At 37.7% G+C, this 22,168-nt stretch overlaps 1 protein-coding gene and 1 long non-coding RNA gene across 3 annotated transcripts in view; one reads left to right on the top strand and one right to left on the bottom strand.

Moving 5' to 3' along the window:
• Nucleotides 1–22,168, top strand: part of LOC123702003 (protein 4.1 homolog) — a 64,114-nt gene that overhangs the window by 37,645 nt on the left and 4,301 nt on the right. The window contains exons 2-13 of one of the 2 annotated variants that reach the window (XM_045649636.1): nt 3,467–3,641; nt 3,907–4,054; nt 4,505–4,621; nt 5,535–5,718; nt 6,449–6,601; nt 6,916–7,101; nt 8,064–8,236; nt 12,306–12,403; nt 15,395–15,491; nt 15,729–15,793; nt 16,072–21,729; nt 21,916–22,134. In XM_045649636.1, the coding sequence (XP_045505592.1) occupies nt 3,489–3,641; nt 3,907–4,054; nt 4,505–4,621; nt 5,535–5,718; nt 6,449–6,601; nt 6,916–7,101; nt 8,064–8,236; nt 12,306–12,403; nt 15,395–15,491; nt 15,729–15,793; nt 16,072–21,729; nt 21,916–22,134 (7,251 nt within the window). In that variant the 5' untranslated portion in view covers nt 3,467–3,488. Of the gene's footprint in view, nt 1–3,466; nt 3,642–3,906; nt 4,055–4,504; nt 4,622–5,534; nt 5,719–6,448; nt 6,602–6,915; nt 7,102–8,063; nt 8,237–11,022; nt 11,144–12,305; nt 12,404–15,394; nt 15,492–15,728; nt 15,794–16,071; nt 21,730–21,915; nt 22,135–22,168 lie in introns of those variants that run through there. The other variant, XM_045649635.1, reaches the window with a different exon arrangement.
• LOC123702004 lies at nt 4,509–10,194 on the bottom strand. Its single transcript, XR_006752802.1, has 3 exons — nt 10,074–10,194; nt 5,483–5,701; nt 4,509–4,633 (listed from the first exon to the last, which is right to left on the bottom strand). It is a non-coding gene; the product is annotated as an uncharacterized LOC123702004 (long non-coding RNA).

The raw sequence follows: 22,168 nt of genomic DNA, 5'->3' as shown, positions 1-22,168 counted from the left end.
AACGCGCTAATCTCGGGAACTACTGGTCCGATTTGAAAAATTCTTTCGGTGTTAGATAGCCCATTTATCGAGAACTAGGTTATAGGCTATAATCTATATAACATCACCCTACGGCCAACAGGAGTGGAGCTACGGGGGTGAAACCGCGCGGAGCAGCTAGTTTAATCATAAGACAAGAAATGACGTAATTGACCCGTCTTGATGTTTTTATCAATTTGTTATAATATCTTTGATTAGTCTGATACTGATGGCATAGGAGTAAATGAAATCATGTCAGAAGATGACCCTCTAAATGGCAAGGTACTTCATATCAATAGGGATATAAATCCGTTTAAATTTAAAGTAGTTTATATGTTGCTGAAATAAAAGATGACGTGGCTGGTCAATTGGTCTATTAAGGCCACGTCTTGCCAATGCCATGGAGGTCACATACCATAAGTGACAATACTGCTTGGAACGAGTGGGTTTGAAGGTATGTTGGGAGCATGAGAATTGTCCTTTTTGATGTTAGAAGGGATAAGGAAAACGTATCAATAATATTGTCAAATAGTTCTTTAAAGACTATTTGATTTCAGATTTTAATGGAGTAATTTGTGAACGCTGGATGAATGAAAATGTTCAAATTATAATGATAAAAAGATCACCTCTTTTATCGAATTCATCGTCGTCGCTAATTAACATGAATTTCAATTAAAATTTTCATGTTCGCAGTATTGAAACTAAAATTGAATAGAAGGTTTATAACGACATTTATTTTATTGTATCATTTACAGAGACCGTGGTAAATTTCTTTATGAAAAACGCTTACGTAAAATCAAACACATAAAACCGCTAGACAACCAATTATGAATTTGCTCATTCAAGACGGCTAAACCACTTGACTTCGTCAATGTGAAGATGTTCAATGAATCAAAATGTTGAATGAAAACAATATACATAGATAATACAAGAGGTTTCTATGTAGTGAGTCACGTGGTAACTGATTGCGTTAATAAAGTTAACTACTATTAACTACCAGTAATTGATTCGCCAATTTTGCACAATTTTTCTTAATAAAGGTCTTTATCAATTGCTTTTAGATCCTAAAATAGATTCAACTGACCACTTGAAATTTTATCAGATGGCTGTGTCCTCAGCTATATTTCTTTTGAAACCATTATCACGAATTATGAAATTACCTGTAACGATAGCTTATACACTCTATATATTATATTTTGTATTTCCTGGTTCGTGTTATAAGTTCCTTTTTGTATAGAATTACTTGTGTTACCCGGGATATTGGTCCTGGATATTATTTACTCAGATCAATCCCTACGGATCACTTTCCCATTCCAACATATTACATTTCGTTTTATTTATTTGTGTAGTATTAATTCCTGAAGGCGTCTACCCACCTACATTATGAATGGCTTAATTCAGCAATATGCGTTACACTATGGAATGTAGAACACTATGAAAAATAGATGTTGCCCGATTCTCAAATCTACTCGATATGCACACAAAATTTCATGAGATCGTTCAAGCAGTTTCGGAGGAGTATGGTAACTAACTTTGAGACACGAGAATTTTATATAGTTATTGGAAGATAAATGTTATGATAACTGAAGAGGCATAATTGAACATTAGCATCTAGCATGCTAACAATAGATTAGACCGTACAGAGCCTATTGTCATTCATATTCTTTCGAGTGATGGTCCCAAATAGGAACACAATGGCTCATGTAATGTGTGTAATCAATTTATTGGTTTATTTATTGTCGGTCACGTACGACATTTTGCTTGGAGACTTGGAGTGTATTAAAGGTACATTAAATTGCAATGTTTACTAGATATGAGCAGAAGAATTTTGTTAATCTGAGCTTGAATGTGTGAATTGTTCTGTATTATCTGTTTGGTAGTGAATTTGTTGTTCACCTTTAACGCTTTTTGGTAATATTACATTATTGGATTAGGAACTAACCGGGTAAATTTGGAGTATATATCATTTTGAAATATAGTTTAGGTCAATGGTATCTCGGTGGTTGTTATGTTGATTGTAATTGAAAGATAATGTTGTATCACCATTGAAAGTCGCAGATTCTATTGTTCTTCGGTAAAATCAAGGGTGTTTTATATGAAGTTATTTTTCGTCAAATATTAGCTTTATTTATACTGTAACAATTTTACTAAAGTCATTACGGTGTAGAATTAGGTCTATAATAATTAAAAAACCGTTATTTACTTATATTCAACCACATACGTAAATTATACTGTATACGTATATAATTGAACGTCTCGAATCAAATAATTGCTTGTTAACAAGTTTAGACACAACATTTGTTATTTACAAAGTGGTTATTTACCGTTCATGAAATGATAATTTTCTATGCTTGTTTTGATAATTACTTAAATGTTTGCGAATAAAGATGTGGGAGTTGATGCGAGGTATTTATTAAGGTTGAGAATTTGTATAGCAAATGTAATTTATTTAGTACTGTTTAATGGAGAATCGCTTATTTTAATCTTTAAATTGGTTTAGCCATATGATAATTTTATTTTAGTTAAAAATAAATAAAGACGCAATTTACCCGCATTCAGTCTCTTTAAAAAATTTCTTAATACAATTTTTTCAAATACATATTAATTATTATTAACCCAGTAATAGTTTTTTATCGTTATGTGAGGATAAAGAGTGAAGTGAGTACAGGAAACGCCTCTCTTTATGTCTTTCCTTTGTCAGATTTCCTGTTCAAAACCAAATTGGCTAACTGATCGTGCGTGTCATCTTTTACATAATATTATAGTCCTTTTTGATCGTTACACACAACTCAACGTTCAGTAATTTTTTTTTATTAAAATTTCTTACATTTGGTCTTGTACTATGCAAAATATTCCTAAATCTAGCTTTGTTACATCGAATTAAAAATACTCAGCATCTTATGTGGGGACGTAAAACGATGTGTTATTTGAATTCGGAAAGTTTATTCATCGTTATCAAACAAGACTTGATCATAATATTTAAGACTGTTTAGAGAAAGCAAGTTAAGCCAAAATTCAGAATGTTAGTTAGTAATCTTCTTTATATATAAAAATGAATCCCAAAATGTGTTGGTAAGCGCATAACTTGAGAACGGCTGAACCGATTGCGATAATTCTTTTTTTATTATATTCCTTGAAGTACGAGGATGGTTCTTATGTAGAGAAAACGTAAATATGTACCACGGGCGAAGCCGGGGCGGACCGCTAGTTATAATATTCTTATATATAAAAATGAATCGCAAAATGTGTTGGTAAGCGCATAACTCGAGAACGGCTGAACCGATTTCGATAATTCTTTTTTTATTATATTCCTTGAAGTACGAGGACGGTTCTTAATTCTTATGTAGGGAAAACGTAAATTATGTACCACAGGCGAAGCCGGGGCGGACCGCTAGTAATTGAATAAATTGTTATCCCTATTTTAACCGTTATCTTTGTATCTTTCCAGGTGTTGAAGGCAGAGCGGCACAATGCCGGAGGGCGTGGCGAAGGATGGCAAAGACGCCAAGGATGGCAAGGATGACAAGAAGCCGAAGGACAAGGAGTCGCCGAAGCGGCGCGGCAACCTCGCACGGGTCAACGTGGAGCTACTGGACGGCTCCGTGATGGCGCTGGATGTGGATGTGAGTATGACTGACTGACTGACTGACTGGCTTTCTGACTGACTGACTAACTGATTCGTTATTGCAATTTAATTGATGGAATGTTTTAAATTCCATTTTTTAGGCACGACTTCTAAAATCGCGTCTGCGTACGGATAAATCGGTACTCAGACAAAATATTTCTGTAAACGGTACACACAAACAACATCTATCACACATATTACACACGTAGTACACATATCATCTATATACTTATTGTATATTCAAAACAATTTTTACTTTACAGAGAAAAATTCGCGGGCACGAGCTCCAGGAAAAAGTTTGCGCCGAACTGAATCTCGAAGAGAAGGACTACTTTGGGCTGCTGTTCGAAGACCGAGGGGACCCCAGGGCGTGGATCGACCCGGAGAAACGCGTCTCTAAGATGATAAAACGTATGTTTATAAACAGATTTCATAGTTGACGTTGTACCGCCGTTGGAGACAACGGTGTAGTGCCGCCTTCATGTGTTGAAGTAGTTAGTGCCGCCGTTGTGCTATAGTACAAGTTAATGCTGCCGGTGCGTTGTAGTTAAATTTGAATCTGCTTTTATAATATGTTGTAGTTTTGGTAATTGTTAAAATTGCATTTTCACAGTGTATCTTTCTGCTTATAAATAATTGTAATGATCGATTTATTATAAATATGAATTTAATTGCAAAAAAATAGAAAATAGAAAGATTTATTTAAAGCAATTTAATAATTTTATCTATTGGATATAGGGTTTGTTTTATTTCGCATCTGATGGCGTTAGTCACCTAACGAAATTTCACAATCTCTTTATTTTTTTCATGTATATATTACCATTAACAATCTAACAATCTACCCTCAATAATTTATTCCAGATGAGCCGTGGTACGTGCGTTTCGCGGTGAAATTCTACCCGCCGGAGCCGGCGCAGTTGCAGGAGGAACTCACCAGGTACCAGCTCGTGCTGGCCGTAAGGAAGGATCTGCTGGATGGTGAGCGAGCATCTATTTTTGACAAAAAAAATTATAATCCATACTAATATTATAAATGCGAAAGTAACTCTGTCTGTCTGTTACTCAATCACGCCTTAACTACTGAACCAATTTGCACGAAATTTGGTATAGAGATATTTTGACACCGGAGAAAGGACATAGGATAGGTTTTATCCCGGAAATACCTCGGGAACTATGCGGGTTTTTCTTTGACTGCGCGGGCGATGCCGCGGGTTGAAAGGTAGTATATATAAATTGACGTAGAAACGGTCTATGCGTACAAACTAGCAGGTAAAGCTGTTCCGCATTAGACAAAGATAGAATATACATTTAAATTTTAAACCATTAGCCGAAAAAGTTAGCAACGTAACTGACTAGACGCAACCAAGCTAATTAGCTGACTTCAGACTGAACGTGTTTGTACATGTATGCTGCTACCTCAGTTTATATGTATTATCTATATTCTATACTAATATTATAAAGAGGAAAGGTTTGTATGTATGTATGGTTTTCACGCATTAACTACTGGATCGATTTTGATGAAATTTAGCACAGACAATCTTTAGACCGTGAGAAAGAACATAGGCTACCTTTTATTGCGAAATATGTACAACGGGCGAAGCCGGGGCGGACCGCTAGTAATAACTTATAAGTAAACATTTTGTTTTTTAAAGTGAAACTTTTATTACATCGTCTCAAACTTTTTGGTCTGTGTAGCGCATGTCGCGTGACGCACGATACGTACGATAATTATCGTACAAATACGATAATTTTTAGTTAAATGTCTATAGTGTGAAAAAAAGTTTCACTTTTACCGTGGTTTCATGAAACCACACAACATTATTATTAAGTTTTTTTAACCTAGTTGAGTTGGAGTTAGAGGTCTAATTATAGGCGATTTTTATTTGTTCAGGTCGCCTCCCCTGCTCGGCGGTGACGCACGCACTCCTAGCCAGCTACCTGCTCCAGTCGGAGCTGGGCGACTGGGACGGGTCGAGCGCGGGCGCGGCGCCGTGCGCGCAGCTGCGCCTGGCGCCGCCCGCCAGCTGCACGCCCGACCTCGAGGAGAAGGTGCTCGAGCTGTACAAGACGCACAGGTCGGTGGGGGGAGGGAATTGCATTGTATTAGGTTGTGCCGCCGTTGGAATGTATTAAAGGGCTGATAGACGTACGAACTTTAAAGTCGCGGTTTTAAAGTTCGCGTACTTACTCGGCTCGCGGCGGTGACAGACGTTCGAGCCAAGACGGGCTTCGAGTAAAATTTCAAACATGTTGGATCGTCAACGAACTTACTCGACGGTTTTTAAGTACGCGTACTTGGGGTGACACACGAGCGAAAAAGGTCGTCGAGCCACAAGTTCGCGTACTTACTCGTACGTCTGTCACCCCTTTTAGATTGTGCCGCCGTTGGGATTGTGCTGCCGTTGGGAAGTAGTGTAGGTTAGTGCCGCCGTTGGGATGTAGTACGACAGTTTGCTGTCTTTGGTGAGTAGTGTAAGTTAGTACCACCGTTAGAGCGGAGTACAAATTTGCGCTACCGTCGCTGTTCGAGTCGAGTTGCAGTTAGTGCCGCCGTTAGGTGTGTAGCAAATTGCAATGTAAATAGCGCTACGGGCACTCGAGTGCAGTCGAATTATGTTTTAGAATTAATGTACGACAGTGTTAGTGGAGTAATGCTTTTTTTTATTTTAATATGAATATAGATATCTGGATTGGTATAGATTTTATACTTTTTGTTTAACTTGATAAATTAAAAGATACCCACAATTACACGAATTAAATAACATAATATACACAAAATACTTATAATTTATAAATATGTAACAGGGGCCAAACGCCAGCAGAAGCAGAGGCAAATTACTTGGAAAACGCGAAGAAACTCGCAATGTACGGGGTCGACCTGCACCCCGCCAAGGACTCGGAGAATGTGGACATTACCCTCGGCGTGTGCTCCTCTGGACTGCTCGTGCATCGGGATAAGTGAGTATTTATTTGTTTTTTTTTTGGTAAGATATAGATACGAAAAATAAACAACAAAAAAATAAGCAATCTTTTTTTTACATTTTTTGGAAACGAATTTTTTTAAAGTATTTATTCGGTTTGTGAATTGAAATTAGCTCATAATTAATTAACATTTCAGATCTTTTAATAATCGTTATATTCACTGTGCAATTTAGTGAACACCACATTCAATTGGTCAGAATCACCTTCTTTATATCTATATTCAGCTGTCTAGTTTATTTCGAATTTACAGGTATAAAACTATTACTATACCTCATATTATCCGTCCACAGACTGCGTATAAACCGTTTCGCGTGGCCCAAAATCCTCAAGATCAGCTACAAGCGTCACAACTTCTATGTGAAGCTGCGCCCGGGCGAGTTCGAGCAGTTCGAGTCGACGGTCGGCTTCAAGCTCGCCAACCACCGCGCGGCTAAGAAGCTGTGGAAGGCGTGCGTTGAGCATCATACGTTCTTTAGGTGAGCGATGGTGTTAACAATTGAGTATTTGAATAATTTTTTTTTGTGCTAAATGGAAAGATTATAATATATTAGTTTTATAACAAAACTTTTTTTTTAAATTTTTTTTTGCAATAATTCGAAAGTTATTTCAAAATAAAAATTAGTTTTTGAATCCAGTACCGAAAACACACCGACAACTCCCGAAGCGTCACCCGGACGCGTGTGACGTCATATTATGTTAGTTTTCACTCATTGCAGTTGATAGAAAAACGTATACAACTATAACATTTTGACGTCACATCTATGGTGACCAGTCATGGCGCGTTTATAGTCACGTGATTTTAATTTTAGTTTCATCAATTTTTAATTGCTTATAATGAATTGAAAAAATTTTTTTTTTTTGGTTTTTTGCATTAAATATCAATATTATTGATAATAAAGTTTAAAAAATACATTAAAAAAATCAATAATTTTTTATTATTCAAATACCCAATTCTGTATATTTCTTGTTATTTACTGCATTAAAAAATACATTTTGGTGCCAAATCATTGAATTTGAATTTGATAAGTATCAAGTGTCGCTCTACAATCTACATGTCGATCAATCTCGTTGTTCGTCTGTCTAGTTTTAAATTTATATTCCTATAGTATTTGCATTAAATCAAACAAAAGAGAGCGCTGTATCGCAGCTTTACACGAATGTTCGCGTGCGCATACGTGTGTGTACTGTGTGTGTGTGCACGAGTTTGTGTGAATGGGCGAATTAGTGGGTGAGAGCTTGTGTATTCGTACCTGCGTGCGTATGTGCGTGTGTGAATGTGTATAGGGGCATGTGCGCGCGCGCGTGAGTGCGTTATGAGTGTGTGAATGGGCGAATTAGTGGGTGAGAGCTTGTGCGTACCTGCGCGCGTATGTGCTGTGAATGTGTGTACGGGAGTGTGCGTTAGATACGTGTACAATGCAGAGTGTGCGCGTTGCAGGCTGACGTCGCCGGTGCCGGCGTCGCGCGGCACGCTGTTCCCGCGGCTGGGCTCGCGGTTCCGCTACAGCGGGCGCACGCACTACGAGTCGCGCTCGGCGCTGCCGTCCCGCCCGCCGCCCGCCTTCCCGCGCGCGCTCTCCTCGCGCCGCCTGTCCTCGCGCAGCGCGCTCGGTGAGTGTCCCCCTGCAGCTCTACGTGTGGCTCTACGTGTGGCTCTACGTGTGGCTCTACCAGCGGCTCTATCAGGTGCTCTACCTGCCGCTGTACGAGCCGCTCTAGTTATGGTTCTACATCATGTGGCTCTACGTGTAGCTCTACCTGCGGCTCTAGTTGTAACTTTTTTTTTTTTTAATATTTAATGGCCTGGTTACGAGACCAGTTGTAACTTTACTGTGGCTCTACCTGCCGCTGTACGAGCCGCTCTAGTTATGGCTCTACATTATGTGGCTCTACGTTCAGCTCTACATGTGACTCTACCTGCGGCTCTATTAGGCGCTCTACCTGTACATGAGGCTGTATGAGCCGCTCTAGTTATGGCTCTACATCATGTGGCTCTACGTGTCGCTCTACATGTAGCACTATCAGGCGCTCTACCTGCCGCTGTACAAGCCGCGCTAGTTATGGCTCTACATCATGAGGCTCTACGTGTCGCTCTACGTGCAGCTCTTGTTGTAACTTTACTGCGGCTCTACCTGCCGCTGTACGAGCCGCTCTAGTTATGGTTCTACATCATGTGGCTCTACGTTCAGCTCTACATGTGACTCTACCTGCGGCACTATCAGGCGCTCTACCTGTACATGAGGCTGTATGAGCCGCTCTAGTTATGGCTCTAGATCACGTGGCTCTACGTGTAGCTCTACATGTGACTCTACCTGACGCTGTGGATATAGCGCTATCTGCCTACGGTTCTAAGCTATACCGACTATATTGGTAGGTGGTAGCGCTATATTCCGCACCAAAGCTGCTCTATCAGCGCCTCTACATGACGCTCTACCTGCCGCTGTACGAGCCGCTCTAGCTCAACTACAGAGCTGTCATCATGAGGCTCTACCTACCGGATCTACCTGCCGCTGTGTGAGCTGTAGCTCTACATGCAGCTCTACAGTAACATATCAGTAGCTCTTTGCTCTACATGTGACTCTATATGGCGCTCTACATATCAATAGCTCTACCAACTGCTCTATATGCGTGCCTATGCTGCCTATGTGCCGCTCTACGGACGCCGCCGCACATTTTATCGCTCGATCTAATTCAATTAATTATAAGTTATAACGTTTGCAACGATACGTAGCATTTTCAAATAAATGACAATTTTAACAGAATAATCCCTATAAGTGTAAATTATAAAATTTATACCGCAGCCAGCGCCAGCTGTTTACGAATTGATATTATGTTTACAATTAACGAAATTCCAACACTTTAATTTATATCAATAACAAACACTTGACTCACATTCAATCACACTTATTTACTTATAATATTGACCTATATCGTATTATTAACCCACAGTAAACTATTCCAATAAACAAGATGTCTAATTAACCCCTCGGTCACATCACGACCTTGGTCACATTTCGCGACACTTTGTCACGCTGCCAGACTGCATCGGATGCTGTCATAGCATCAGAGATCAATATATATATATTTTTTAGTTAAAAAGCACTTAAAAGTTAATCTATTTCGATGGCTCGAATAATATAATAAAAAATGTGTGCGTGTACTAGTGTACACACGTAAGAAGTGAAACTTCTTTATGACCTTATTTTTCAAGAAATAATTTACGATATGCAACTTTACAGAAATACGTCGAATCACGCATGGTAGGGATAAGAAAAAATGGCGCGTAACGAAAAATGTTACACTAAATTTTTTTCAAACCCCGATAAAAAAGTTTCACTTCAAAAATCTCTAAGTACTGCTACAAAATAAAAACTTAAACGTATGTATTTGAAATGCGATTTATTCATCATATTATTTATCACAATGCTTCAACAGTTAGCGTACTTACGAGAGAAATTGCGAAGCCGTTAAAAAGTTTTTTATATAATAATAAGAATATTTGTTAAAAGACGTTAAAACGTGTTTAAATATATAATACAAGCGTTAAATTAAACAACAAACTACTAAGATATCAACTAATTAACCTCTCAGTCACTTTGTCACTCTGCCAGACTGCATCGGATGCTGTCAGCACGTGAGATCACTTTTTATTTCATCTCGTGATATTAGCTCATAATAAGTGACTCACCTTTTGGGTAATTCGTTTTTTGTAAATGTATTGTGAGAATAATGATTTGAGGTTATATGAAGGGTATTTTTAATTTTAAATGATGATAAAATGATAACAAAAACAATTAATTGGTAATTGTTTAATTTTTAATTTCAATGGGACTGATAATAATAATTAAGTAGTCTGATATTTTTCACATAGTGCCTTCTACAAAAGTAATATTATATATTATAAATAATTTAGTTCTTTATTAAAGGTCCCTACTGTATATTCCTACTATATTTCCTACTATGGTTCCTATTATATTTTTTTCATTATGTGTGCAATTTGATAAATAAATTTTCGCAAAACTTCAATGATAATTTGTAAATTTGGATAGATTCTTAATCTGTTTACAATAGGGCTTCTTAATCTAATTTTAACAATTTCCACTTTCACTTCAGTTTTAGTGGAAACCGCAAATAGGAACACATTACGCACTTTATCAGTCATAAACTGACAGTATCTCTATTTTTTACACCAGACAAACAATCGTCCAAACGTATTTAAATATCTATGATACCTTTGTATTTTTCCGCCCAGTGTGTCACCAGCCTTATTCCCACGCATACAAATTCGCCTAATCTTGAATGCAGCTCGCAAAAATTAGCCTAGCATCGGTATAAGAATAATGAAGTAGTAGTTATTTTAGTTTTATTTACGATTACGTCAGAACTGTGTACTTATTCAGTAGAGAGGCGGCACCCGTGATGAGCAGACGTGTTTCGCGTTGAATATTTAATATTATTTATATTTATTTGTAAACGTGATAATGGTGTTCGACGATTGTTGGAATCCGGCGTGCACTTGTGAGTTTTGTTTGTGCGTTTGTTTTGGTGTTACACCTGAAAGGTTTGATGGTTAGGTAGAGTGAACTACGGAGATTGATATTGGCTATTGATTTGTGGTGAAAATTTATTAATTTTCATTTAAATTGTTATTACAAAGAGTAAAAGGAGGGGGGGGTGGAAATTTGTGTAATAAATATAAAAACACATAAGAATGATAAGAAATAAAAAACAAATAAACAAGTTTTCAGTCACCTGAGATTCAGTTAAAAATAGTGGTGTGATTAAATTAATTTATTACTCAATCCACGCAGAGTTTTTTAGCGAAAACGTTCAATAATGTAAACAAGCATTTTGCCGGAAATTCGCGGAATTACATGTAAATAAATAACGTAAACCAGATGTACATCACGCTATATTATAAATTCTCAAGTTTGTTTGGACGTGATGTTGTTTTGAAACAAAAAATTGTAAACGATTTTGGTAGAAAATTCATATACTTGTGTAGAGATAGGCGGTGTGACTCCACAAAGAGCTATTTTTTATTTGGGAGAAAAGTCGCGGTCTTAAACTTGTATCATAGAAAAATCAAAGTGATAATTACTGTGACAAGGGTAGAATTTTCATGTTGATTACTTAAAAAACAAGGTTACTCTCTAGTTAACACATATTTGTGCCTAATTTATGTCTTCTCTGAGAGAAATCGTTTAAAAGTGATGATAAATCAGATGATTGCTAATGTACTTAAACAAATATTATTAACATTTCTTTGGTCACTGGTTATTTATGTAGTTGTGCTAATGCATATTTATTACGAGTAAACATGAGTCATTTAAAGGTTCTCTATTCTATTAATGTATTTATCAATTAAAACCAATGTAGCTATTTTATTGTCGTTAATATTTAATTTATGTATTATGTTTATTACAATATAATATGTGTTGACTTGTTAAAATGAATAACCGCGTTTTAACACCTGAGTACTTATCAATTTCATACTGACAGTGAAAGGTTTTTTCTCACTAGACAAACGAAAAACTTAATTTTTCCTAATATTTTTCGATTATAATTATGTAATCTTTTTTCTTAACTGTACAACTATTAAAGGGTTAAATAAATAAATAAATAATCTTAAAAATTTACAATTATACACTATATTAATATATTTTTCCGTAAATTACAGCGCTATCATCAGGCGACAAAGATGACATGCCCCCAGATGCAGCGAAGAGGCACACAATGCCCCCGCAGCCTGCCCCAAGACCGACTATTAAGGATAAGGTAATGGGGCAATGTTTTTTGACATTTTTTTTTAGGATTTTTTGACTTTTTTTGTTTTTTCAAGTCGATTAATGTTGCGGTTGTGATTTTTAGTTTGGGTAGGTTTTAATGACGGGTTATTACTGTTTTTTTTAATATTTTGTATGAAGTTAATTCTAAAGTACATACTATGATGATTTTTTTTTATTTTTAATTGGGATGATCTAGGAATTTTTATTCATTCGTGTAAAGTGAATTTTTCTTTGTTATTTATTTCTCGTTAATGTAGTTTAGTTTCACATGCGCAATTTATGTAAGATTCTCGCTAAGTGTTTAATAAAAAAAAAAATGTAGTTACAAAACCAATTATTTTTGAAATATTCAAGTTTTACACAATAGTAATTTAAATAATCAATTAACAACTAAAATAGAGTTTGCATGTTTATCATCTTACTCATACTTAATCAAACATGGTCATTTTTCATTTAAAGGGTTCAAAATTTTTGGAATTAGTAACAGAGTTGGCGTGTTGATACGTCTTATATTTATTACAAATTAAATCAAATTTGTGATTAAAGTTTAAACAGAGAATAAGTTATGAAACTGCCAAGTATTTAAAATGGCAGTCCTTAGTATGTGGTATTACTAAGACTCATTTTTTTATGCGTCAACTAATGCATATCATCAATAACGAAACAGTACCAAATGCCCGGGTATTATACGCAGTACATTGAAATACTTAATATGTATGTATAAATACTTAATATGTTGCTTTTGTTGAATTTTACCATGAAAATATAAACTAGGCTTTACATTCTCAAGATTTTTTTTGAGTACATTAAATACCTATAGTTTTAAAGAAGGATGCTTCGAACTATTCGTACAATAAATACAATTTAAAGTAGTTCTAAAGAGTGAACTATGTTTTTTTTTTCACTAAAATAACTTACGAAATAAATTAATACTATACACATAATTATTATACATATAACAAGTGATAACTGCGTTAAAAACAACCGACTTCAAACTTGCACTTGTAACATTTACAAATACAGACAAAAATGCTCATAAAATAAAAACTACTGGGCCTATCCGAATAAAATTTTTATGGGACCAATTCGACACCAATTCGACACCATCCCGCATCGAACAAAAAAAAACCGTAAATCGGTTCAGAAACCTCGGAGTAATCGGTGTACATACATAAAAAAAACATACCGGCCGAATTGATAACCTCCTCCTTTTTTTTTGAAGTCGGTTAAAAAATTAGCACAGTCTCTATTATTAAAATACAAAAAATTGCCAAAAAATTATGTTAAAATAATACCCGGGCATTACTTCGTAATATAAGACGTGGTGGGTTGTGTGGGACGCAGCTGCGGCGGCGGTCGGGCGGCGCGGCGAGCGCGTCGTCCGCCAGCTCGCTCGAGGGGGAGTACCTCGCCGAGCGCACACAGGTGCACACATACACACCTCTCGTGGAATGCCGTGTGCTTTACATTCACTTTTAGCTTACTGCCATTTGTAACTAGCGGTCCGCCCCGGCTTCGCCCGTGGTACATATTCACGTTTTCTCTACATAAGAACCGTCCTCGTTCTTCAAGGAATATAATAAAAAAAGAATTATCGAAATCGGTTCAGCCGTTCTCGAGTTATGCGCTTACCAACACATTTTGGGATTCATTTTTATATTATAGAAGAAGATAACAAATAGATAATCAGTGACAGTTTTATAGTGCACTTGCTTCACTGGTTTCCGAACCGGTGCATAGTCAACCAATGTTTGGATGGGGTTGAGTTACATAAATAAACTCGTGACGATTCAAATAAATGGGCTTGAAATTTAATTTTAGTTTTATACGTACCATTAACGATGATTTTTAAGCTTTCAACCACAAAAAAATCCCATCAAAATGTCCACACAGGAAGTTTCCTAAAGGCTCACTAAATCCAACATTTGAAATAATTAAAAAAAAAATCGATCGAGTTATTGTAACTTATGGAACCGGAAAGACGCGGATTTTTTTAAACTACCCTCTTGTTTATTTGAAGCTATCCACATATTTGTCTAGCTAAATGAGGGAAATCATATAGTTTTGTTTAATCGGACCTTAAAAATAAATAACCTCTGTAATTGCGTCTGTTACAATAAGCTTAAAGCGTAAGTTTAAGCACACGGTTAGAGCATCCACGAGCGGTATCCAGTCCAGTCTATAGCTACGGTTTCGATACACATACATTTGTGATCACTGTATTTGGCTTGTTTTAGCGCGTATAGATAATTTTAGTGTTATTGGTACTTATAGAAAAATTATTGATTCGAAACTTGAATGAAATTAGGGGATTTTACAGAAGCTTTCGCCTATTAGTATTTTGTAGTACTGCTGTCTCTTTCTATCAATCAGATAAGTTGTGCGTTAGAGCGAGATAAATTGCTTTAAATTCAATGAATTGCTAAAAAATAATTCATAAGAGTTTTAAGAAAATGCTTAATTTTGTAGTTTGTAAGAATTATCTATACGCGTAGGTATTTATAAAAAGCACTTTGTAATAGCACCTTATTATTTGATTTCGCGAGTGTGTGTAGACTGTAGATCCATTATCATGAACCTTACCATGTGTCTCCATTCATTTTGCTTTTTAGATTTGGTTTTATTTTTCTTTATTTCCTCGAGATTCCTGAAATTTGGAAATGGTATACTAATTATTAATCGGGATTTTAATTGAAATACCGAATTACAATTTTATAATTCTAGTTATTAATTGTACCTCAATAAACACTATTTTGTCAAATTTAATCAATCATGAATAAAAAATGACATCTTTTCTATAACTTACAACAATTAAAATAGGAAATTATTAAAGAACAAGATAATCATGTTCTTTAATAATTTTTCCAGTCCATTTCTAAATTACAGGAAACCAGTTTGTCGTAGTAGTTGAAGAGTGATGTAGTTAGTTATAAACCTTATCTATGAAGAAAACGAATAAATTTTTAAATAATTATTTCAGAAACCACCGCCCGGTGCGGTTAAAGTGATGCCCACAGCGCCACCGGAGAAGAAAGAGGAAAAGAAATTGGCAGAGCAAAAGAAACCGGCTGAAAACGGTAAATATTTTTATAGATAGTTATAAAATAAACGAAGAAATTTAGATTAGAAATCTACAAAAAACTGTCAAGAGCATATTGGATATTACAATGACATTAAATTATAATGGAGAGTATCAGTGTTTAAAATTACTTCTCGAACATAAATTTATCTTACTATATCCTAGGACCTAGAGAATGGTCTCGAAAATATATCATTTCACTTTTGAAACTAAAACAGAGTGTTTTATTGGCCAGGTACCGACACGACAAGCGACCCAGGCGTTGCAAATAACATTGAAACTACACCTAAAAAGTCAAAGGTAAGTAATAAACTGCAATGATGAAACAACACTTGTCCATAAGAAGGAATGGTAGTTTCACTTTGATGAAAAATGCATAAGAAATAGATTGTATGTTCAATTCAAATGTTGTAAATATTCTCTATGTTAGATCAAGCAAAGCATGAAGCGCATACAATGTTTAGTTCGCACTATATGTTCGTAGATGTCCACGAACGCATTTTATTTTCTAATTATTGAGTTTTGTTTTTAATAATTTTTATTTTTTGTTCTCCTTCCCCACCATCCTGACCAAACAGGGAGGTTTCGGCTTATTCGGTAAGAAAGACAAATCGCCTAAAGAAGAAAAGTCGCCCAGAGAAAAATCACCCAAGGGTAAAGATAAATCTCCAAAAGAAAAGTCTCCGAAAGACAAGGATAAGAAACTCAAAGATCCCAAAGCTAAGATAGCTGTGCTCGATACATCCAACGATAGCTCTAACCTTGATAGTTCAGTGGATAAGAGTCCAACGAAGGAAGAGAAACGTTTTACAAAACCGTACGAATATACAGACACAGAGAAGAGCCCAACAAGAAAACCTTACATTCAAGGTGCATTTAGTTATGAAAAAGAACCGATCAATGATGAAAAACAGAGAGGTATGGATGACAGTCAAAGTCCAGGCACGAGGAAGGCGGGACTCGCTTTCAATTACGCTCCTGGTGAAGATAAAAAGGTGGCTGAAAGTGCAGAAAAACGTAAAACACCTGAAGATCCGAGCAAATTAAAGACGCCAGGAATTGATTACGTTCAATCCGCAGCTCTTAAAGAACAAGCTAAATCTCCAAAGCCTAATGTAATCGACCCAACTTTAGCTTTGCTTGATTCAGAGAGAGCGCATCATGAAACACCAGCGGCAGCTGTAATTCCAGTTATTGCTAAGCCAGATAACGAAATTCAAGTTGTTATAATAACAGGTCGCTACAATCCTAAATCGAAAAAGTTTGACGATGCAAATGGCACTATTTTGGTCACTAAAGGCACGCTTAATAAAGCAAACGGCAAAATAACGACAGAAAAAGAAACAATTAATACGAAATCGGGTCAAGTGAACTACACAGACCCCGCAACTGGTAAACAAGAAGTAAAGAATGGCCACGTTGATTCTAAATCAGGTCATATTCTCTTCACGTCTGGTGTTATTGACCCCAAGACTGGAAAGATGGATCCAACGTTGGCTCAACAATACTGCTTCGTAGAGAAAGCTGATGATAAAGTTGGTGCTAAACCGGGCAGGGAAGTAGACCTGGTAGTTATTACAGGAAAATACGATGGTAAACATAAGAAACTGGATGCAAGTCACGGACACGTTGAAGTTTCAAGAGCTGTTGTTTCGGCGGATGGCACTATTAATTCCAACTACGGTGTTATCGATCCACGATCAGGAAAGATTGAATTTGTTGATCCCAAAACAGGAAAGCAGGATCCCAAGCAGGCATACGTCGATCAAAAGACCGGCAACTTGCTCGTAACTACTGGCGTGTTGGATCCTAAATCAGGCAAGGTCGATTCATCATTGGGTCAACAGTTTAGCATTGTTGAAAAAGATGCAACTAAAGCAAATAGAGAAGTAAGATTAGTCGTGATTACCAGCAAGTATGATTTGAAGAGTAAGAAACTCGACCCAGCATTTGCTCACGTAGATTCAATTAAAGGTGTGCTCAGTGGTGCTGATGGTAAAATATACTCCGAATATGGAGTCATTGACCCTAGAACCGGTAACATACAAGTTACGGATCCGAAAACTGGCAAACAGGAAGTTAAACAAGCTCAAGTCGATCCTAAGACGGGTAATATTCTTCTTGTATCCGGTGTTATTGATCCCAGAACTGGACAATTAGACACCTCTTTAGGTCAACAATATAGCATTGTCGATAAACCTACCAGCACATTCGCCGTTGTACCTGGAAGGGAAGTACAAGTTGTTGCTATTACTGGTAAATATGATACGAAGACCAAAAAACTTGACAATCCTAATGGTTTCATCGAAACATCTCAAGCCATTATAAGTGACAAAGATGGTAAAGTACACACAAACTTCGGTATATTAGACCCTAACTCGGGCAAAATTTATTACACAGATCCCAAAACTGGGAAAAGAGATTCGAAGCAAGCCTCTATCGATGCTAAAACAGGCAGCTTCTTACTTACGTCTGGTGTAATTGACCCGAAGACTGGTAAATCAGATTCGTCTCTAGGACAGCAATTGACTGTTGTAGATAAAGATGCGCCAAAAGGCATGCCAGAGAGATACATGAACTTAGTTATTGTGACGTCTAAATATGATCCTAAGACTAAGAAACTTGACCTTACCAACGCACACGTTGACACTGTTACTGGTAAACTTGGAGATGATGATAAAGTTTACACTGATGTTGGTGTTATCGACCCGGCGACTGGTCAAATAACGATAACTGATCCAGTGACAGGAAAACAAGAAACAAAGAAGGCGACAGTTGATCCTAAGACAGGAAATATGCTCCTCACTTCCGGTGTCATTGATCCTAACACTAAATTAGTCGATCCTACATTAGGACAACAGTACTCAGTTGTAAATAAGCCTAAAGACACGTTTGCATCTGTACCTGGTAAAGAAGTTCAATTGGTGGTTATTACTAGCAAATATGACTCGAAGTATAAGAGATTAGATAATCCTAATGGCCACGTAGAAACATCCCGTGGAATCGTTGCCGCTGATGGTAAAGTTCATAGCAACTTTGGTGTTATCGACCCTAAGACCGGTAAGATTGAACAAGTAGATTCACTAACTGGCAATCAAGAAGTGAAGAATGCTATTGCCGATCCTAAAACAGGACACCTTATCGTAAATTCAGGTGTAGTAGATCCCAAGACAGGAAAAGTTGATTCATCTCTTGCGCAACAATTTACCATTGTTGATAAAGATGTTAAGCCAGTTGAACGAGAAATTCACCTTGTTATAATTACAACTAAATACGATCCAAGAACTAAGAAGATTGATCCCACTCAGGGACAAGTGGATACAGTCAGTGGTACTGTTGGCTCAGATGGCAAAATACGCACAGAGCTAGGTGTTATTGACCCAGCAACGGGAGAGATTACAATCAAAGATCCAAAGACAGGTAAACAAGAAGTAAGAAAGGCACAAATTGACCCAGCCACGGGACATATGCTATTAACCAGCAATGTTGTCGACCCGAAGACGGGTAAAGTAGATCCCTTATTGGCACAACAGTATAGCATTGTTAACAAACCAGTCGTGTCACATGCCAAGCCACCATCAAAGGGTGAAATAAGACTTGTGATTATCACAAGCAAATTCGATCCTAAAACTAAATCTGTGGACGCTAGCTCTGGTAATGTAGACGCTGCTAAGGGTTATGTCAGTCTTGAAGATGGAAAGATACATACCGATTTCGGTATTATCGATCCGAAGTCAGGTCAAATCCTGTATAAGGACCCTGTAACTGGTAAGCAAGAGCTTAAACAAGCAGAGATCGATCCCAAGACGGGAGCTATAATCGTAACGACATCAGTAGTTGATCCTAAGACAGGCAAAGTTGATCCGACATTCGCTCAACAATTGATGATTGTTGATAAGCAGAATGTTCTGCCTAAAGCGGCACCAGTTTCACAAAGAGCTAGTGTGTCCCCAGCAAGACAAATTCCAACTCCCGTTAAAGCGCCGACTACGCCTGTACAAACCCCGTTGCAATCTCCTGTGCGTACATCATCTCCTATGACAAATCAATATCAAAAAGCAACACCTATTACATCGGTTCAAGGTGTTGCTCCTACCAAACCTACTACCGCTCCGCCTGCACCACCTAAGAAGAAGATCGTTAAGATAATGGTTATATTTACAAGAGTCGATCCGAAAACAAAGAAACCTGATTTCTGCACTGCTGAAGTGGAACATCTTACAGGAGTACTAGACCCTAACGGTTTTATTGAAACCAAATACGGAGTTATCGATTCTAATAAGGGAAGTATGGTGATAACTGATACAGCAGGACAGAAACAAACTAAGGATGGTACAATTCTTAGTGAAACTGGACAAATCTTCATTAATTCTGGTGCTATTGATCCGAAAACTGGAAAGATTGATCCTAATCTTGGTATGATTTTGAGTGTAGCTAAACAAGACGATCCCGTTGTTGATATTACTACTATAACAGGTCCTATTGACAGTAGAACAGGCAAGGTGAACATCGAAGAGGCAGTAGTCGAACATACAAAAGGAAAAGTTGATGCGGAAACTGGCAATATCTCTACTAAATATGGTGTTATCGACCCATCAAACGGAGTAATGTTTGTTTCGGATACAACAGGTTCTCAAGATGCTAAACCAATTACCATCGATGAAAACAATGGCCAGATCTTTATTAAGGGTGTTGTAGATCCAAAGACTGGTAAAGTTAATCCAAATCTTGGCCAGTTGCTTGTTGTAGGCAGTCATATTGATCCAGTTGTCGAAGTTACATCTTTCGTTGGAAAAGTTGATGCTAAGAAAGGTGTTATTGAACCTAAGAACTCGGTTATTGAAAGCAGCACAGGTCAACTCAATCCTGATAACAACATCATCAATACTAAGTATGGACAAATTGATTTGGTCAAGGGAACAGTTACATACAATGATCCCAAGACAGGCAAATTCGAAAGCAAAGAACTTAAAGTCGACCCTGTTACTGGTCAATTCTTATTGCGAACTGGACAAATCAATCCTAAGTCCGGTAAACCAGACAAGGATATCGGCAGGTTAATGTGCCTCAGAATAATCCAAACTAAAATCGATCCCGTTTCTGGAAAACAAATTGTTTCAAACGATCCTAAAAACGTCAAAGTCGATCCTAAAACTAACCAAATTTGGATCGCTGGACCGAAAGATCCTAAAACTGGAGAAGTTCTGTACACCGCTGGCCAAATCGATCCTAATACGGGTTACATCATTTCTATCTACGGTCGTTTGGACCCGAAAACTGGAACTATCTCTAGAGCTACAGATGTTGAGAAATCTCTTATTAAAGTTGACCCAGTCAATGGCCAGATTTACACAGCAACAGGTGATGTTGATGAAAATAATGAACCTTTGTACTCTGCTTCGCAAGTCGATCCTGGAACTGGAGAAATTTACACCAAGCTAGGAAAGATCGATTCAAGAACGGGTAAACTAATAATCGTGAAGATCTACATTATTACACAGAAAGATGAAAAAGGAAGAGTCAAGGAAATCGACCCAAAGGAATGTACCATTGATGAAACAACCGGAAGAATTATCACAACTAAAACCGTATATGTATATCAAATTATCGACCCGATTACCGGTGAAACGATCGACGTGGATCCTGATGATCCAAGACTTAAGGGAGCAAGGACAACCGTCACACAAACTATGACGTTGTCTGGCAAGATCGACCCTGTAACTGGAAGAATTAAAACGGAATACGGAGACATCGACCCGGACACAGGAGATATCGACCCGAGCACCGCCGTGAGAGATCCCGTCACCGGTCAACTCATTTTGCACTACTCGCAAATAGATCCATCGCACTTCGAAGACAAGAGCGGCAATTACACAATCGAAAAGGAAACGCAAGACCTGCCCGCTAATATCGACATACAAACGGTCAACACGCATAAGTTCTCAACCTTCGGTAAGGACGAGAGTCCCGCGCGAGGCGACGAACCCAAAACGTTCACCGAGTACACGACCAGCGAGCACATCCGGCACCAAGGCTACGTGGCCTCCTCGACCCCCGTATCCTCCAAGATCCCGATTTCACAGCGATCCAAAAAGACCCCCACACCGCCCGTCGTCGTCAAAACGACGACCAAACAACTCCTCACCAAGAACGACGAGGGCGTCACCCACAACGTGGAGCAAGAGGTGGAGAACCTCGGAACTGGAGAGGTGACCTTCTCCACGCACACGAATAAGGTTCGTTTCTTGCTTATCTTAGTAACCGGCAAACGAGACGCCACCTTTTTTTCTTTGTTTCTGTTTTATTTTATCCTAATTTTGTGTTCAATTTTTATTTTAACGCGTGGCATTGACGCTTCTTTAGTAACTTCGATGTTAGCTAGTTCTGTATATAGTGTAAGCATGCTAGTCTAACATTATTAGGCGGAAAACATTGAATCGACGGAGGGGCGGAGTCCGTACGTGACTGCGCGGGCTGTTACTACGCGAATGGCGACCACACACCACGATCTCGACACGAAGGCGAAAACACAACAACTGGAGGAAAAGACAGTGGCACATACTCTGACTTCGTCCGCCACGAGGCAGGAACAACGCGTGGTCACGCAAGAAGTTAAAACCACGGTTACGACCGGCGATCAGGTAACATTCTTGACTTATAGCAAATGATTCATTG

This window comes from Colias croceus, chromosome 22, assembly GCF_905220415.1.
Source record: "Colias croceus chromosome 22, ilColCroc2.1".
Lineage (NCBI taxonomy): Eukaryota > Metazoa > Arthropoda > Insecta > Lepidoptera > Pieridae > Colias > Colias croceus.
This window is presented reverse-complemented; position numbering and strand designations above follow the sequence as displayed.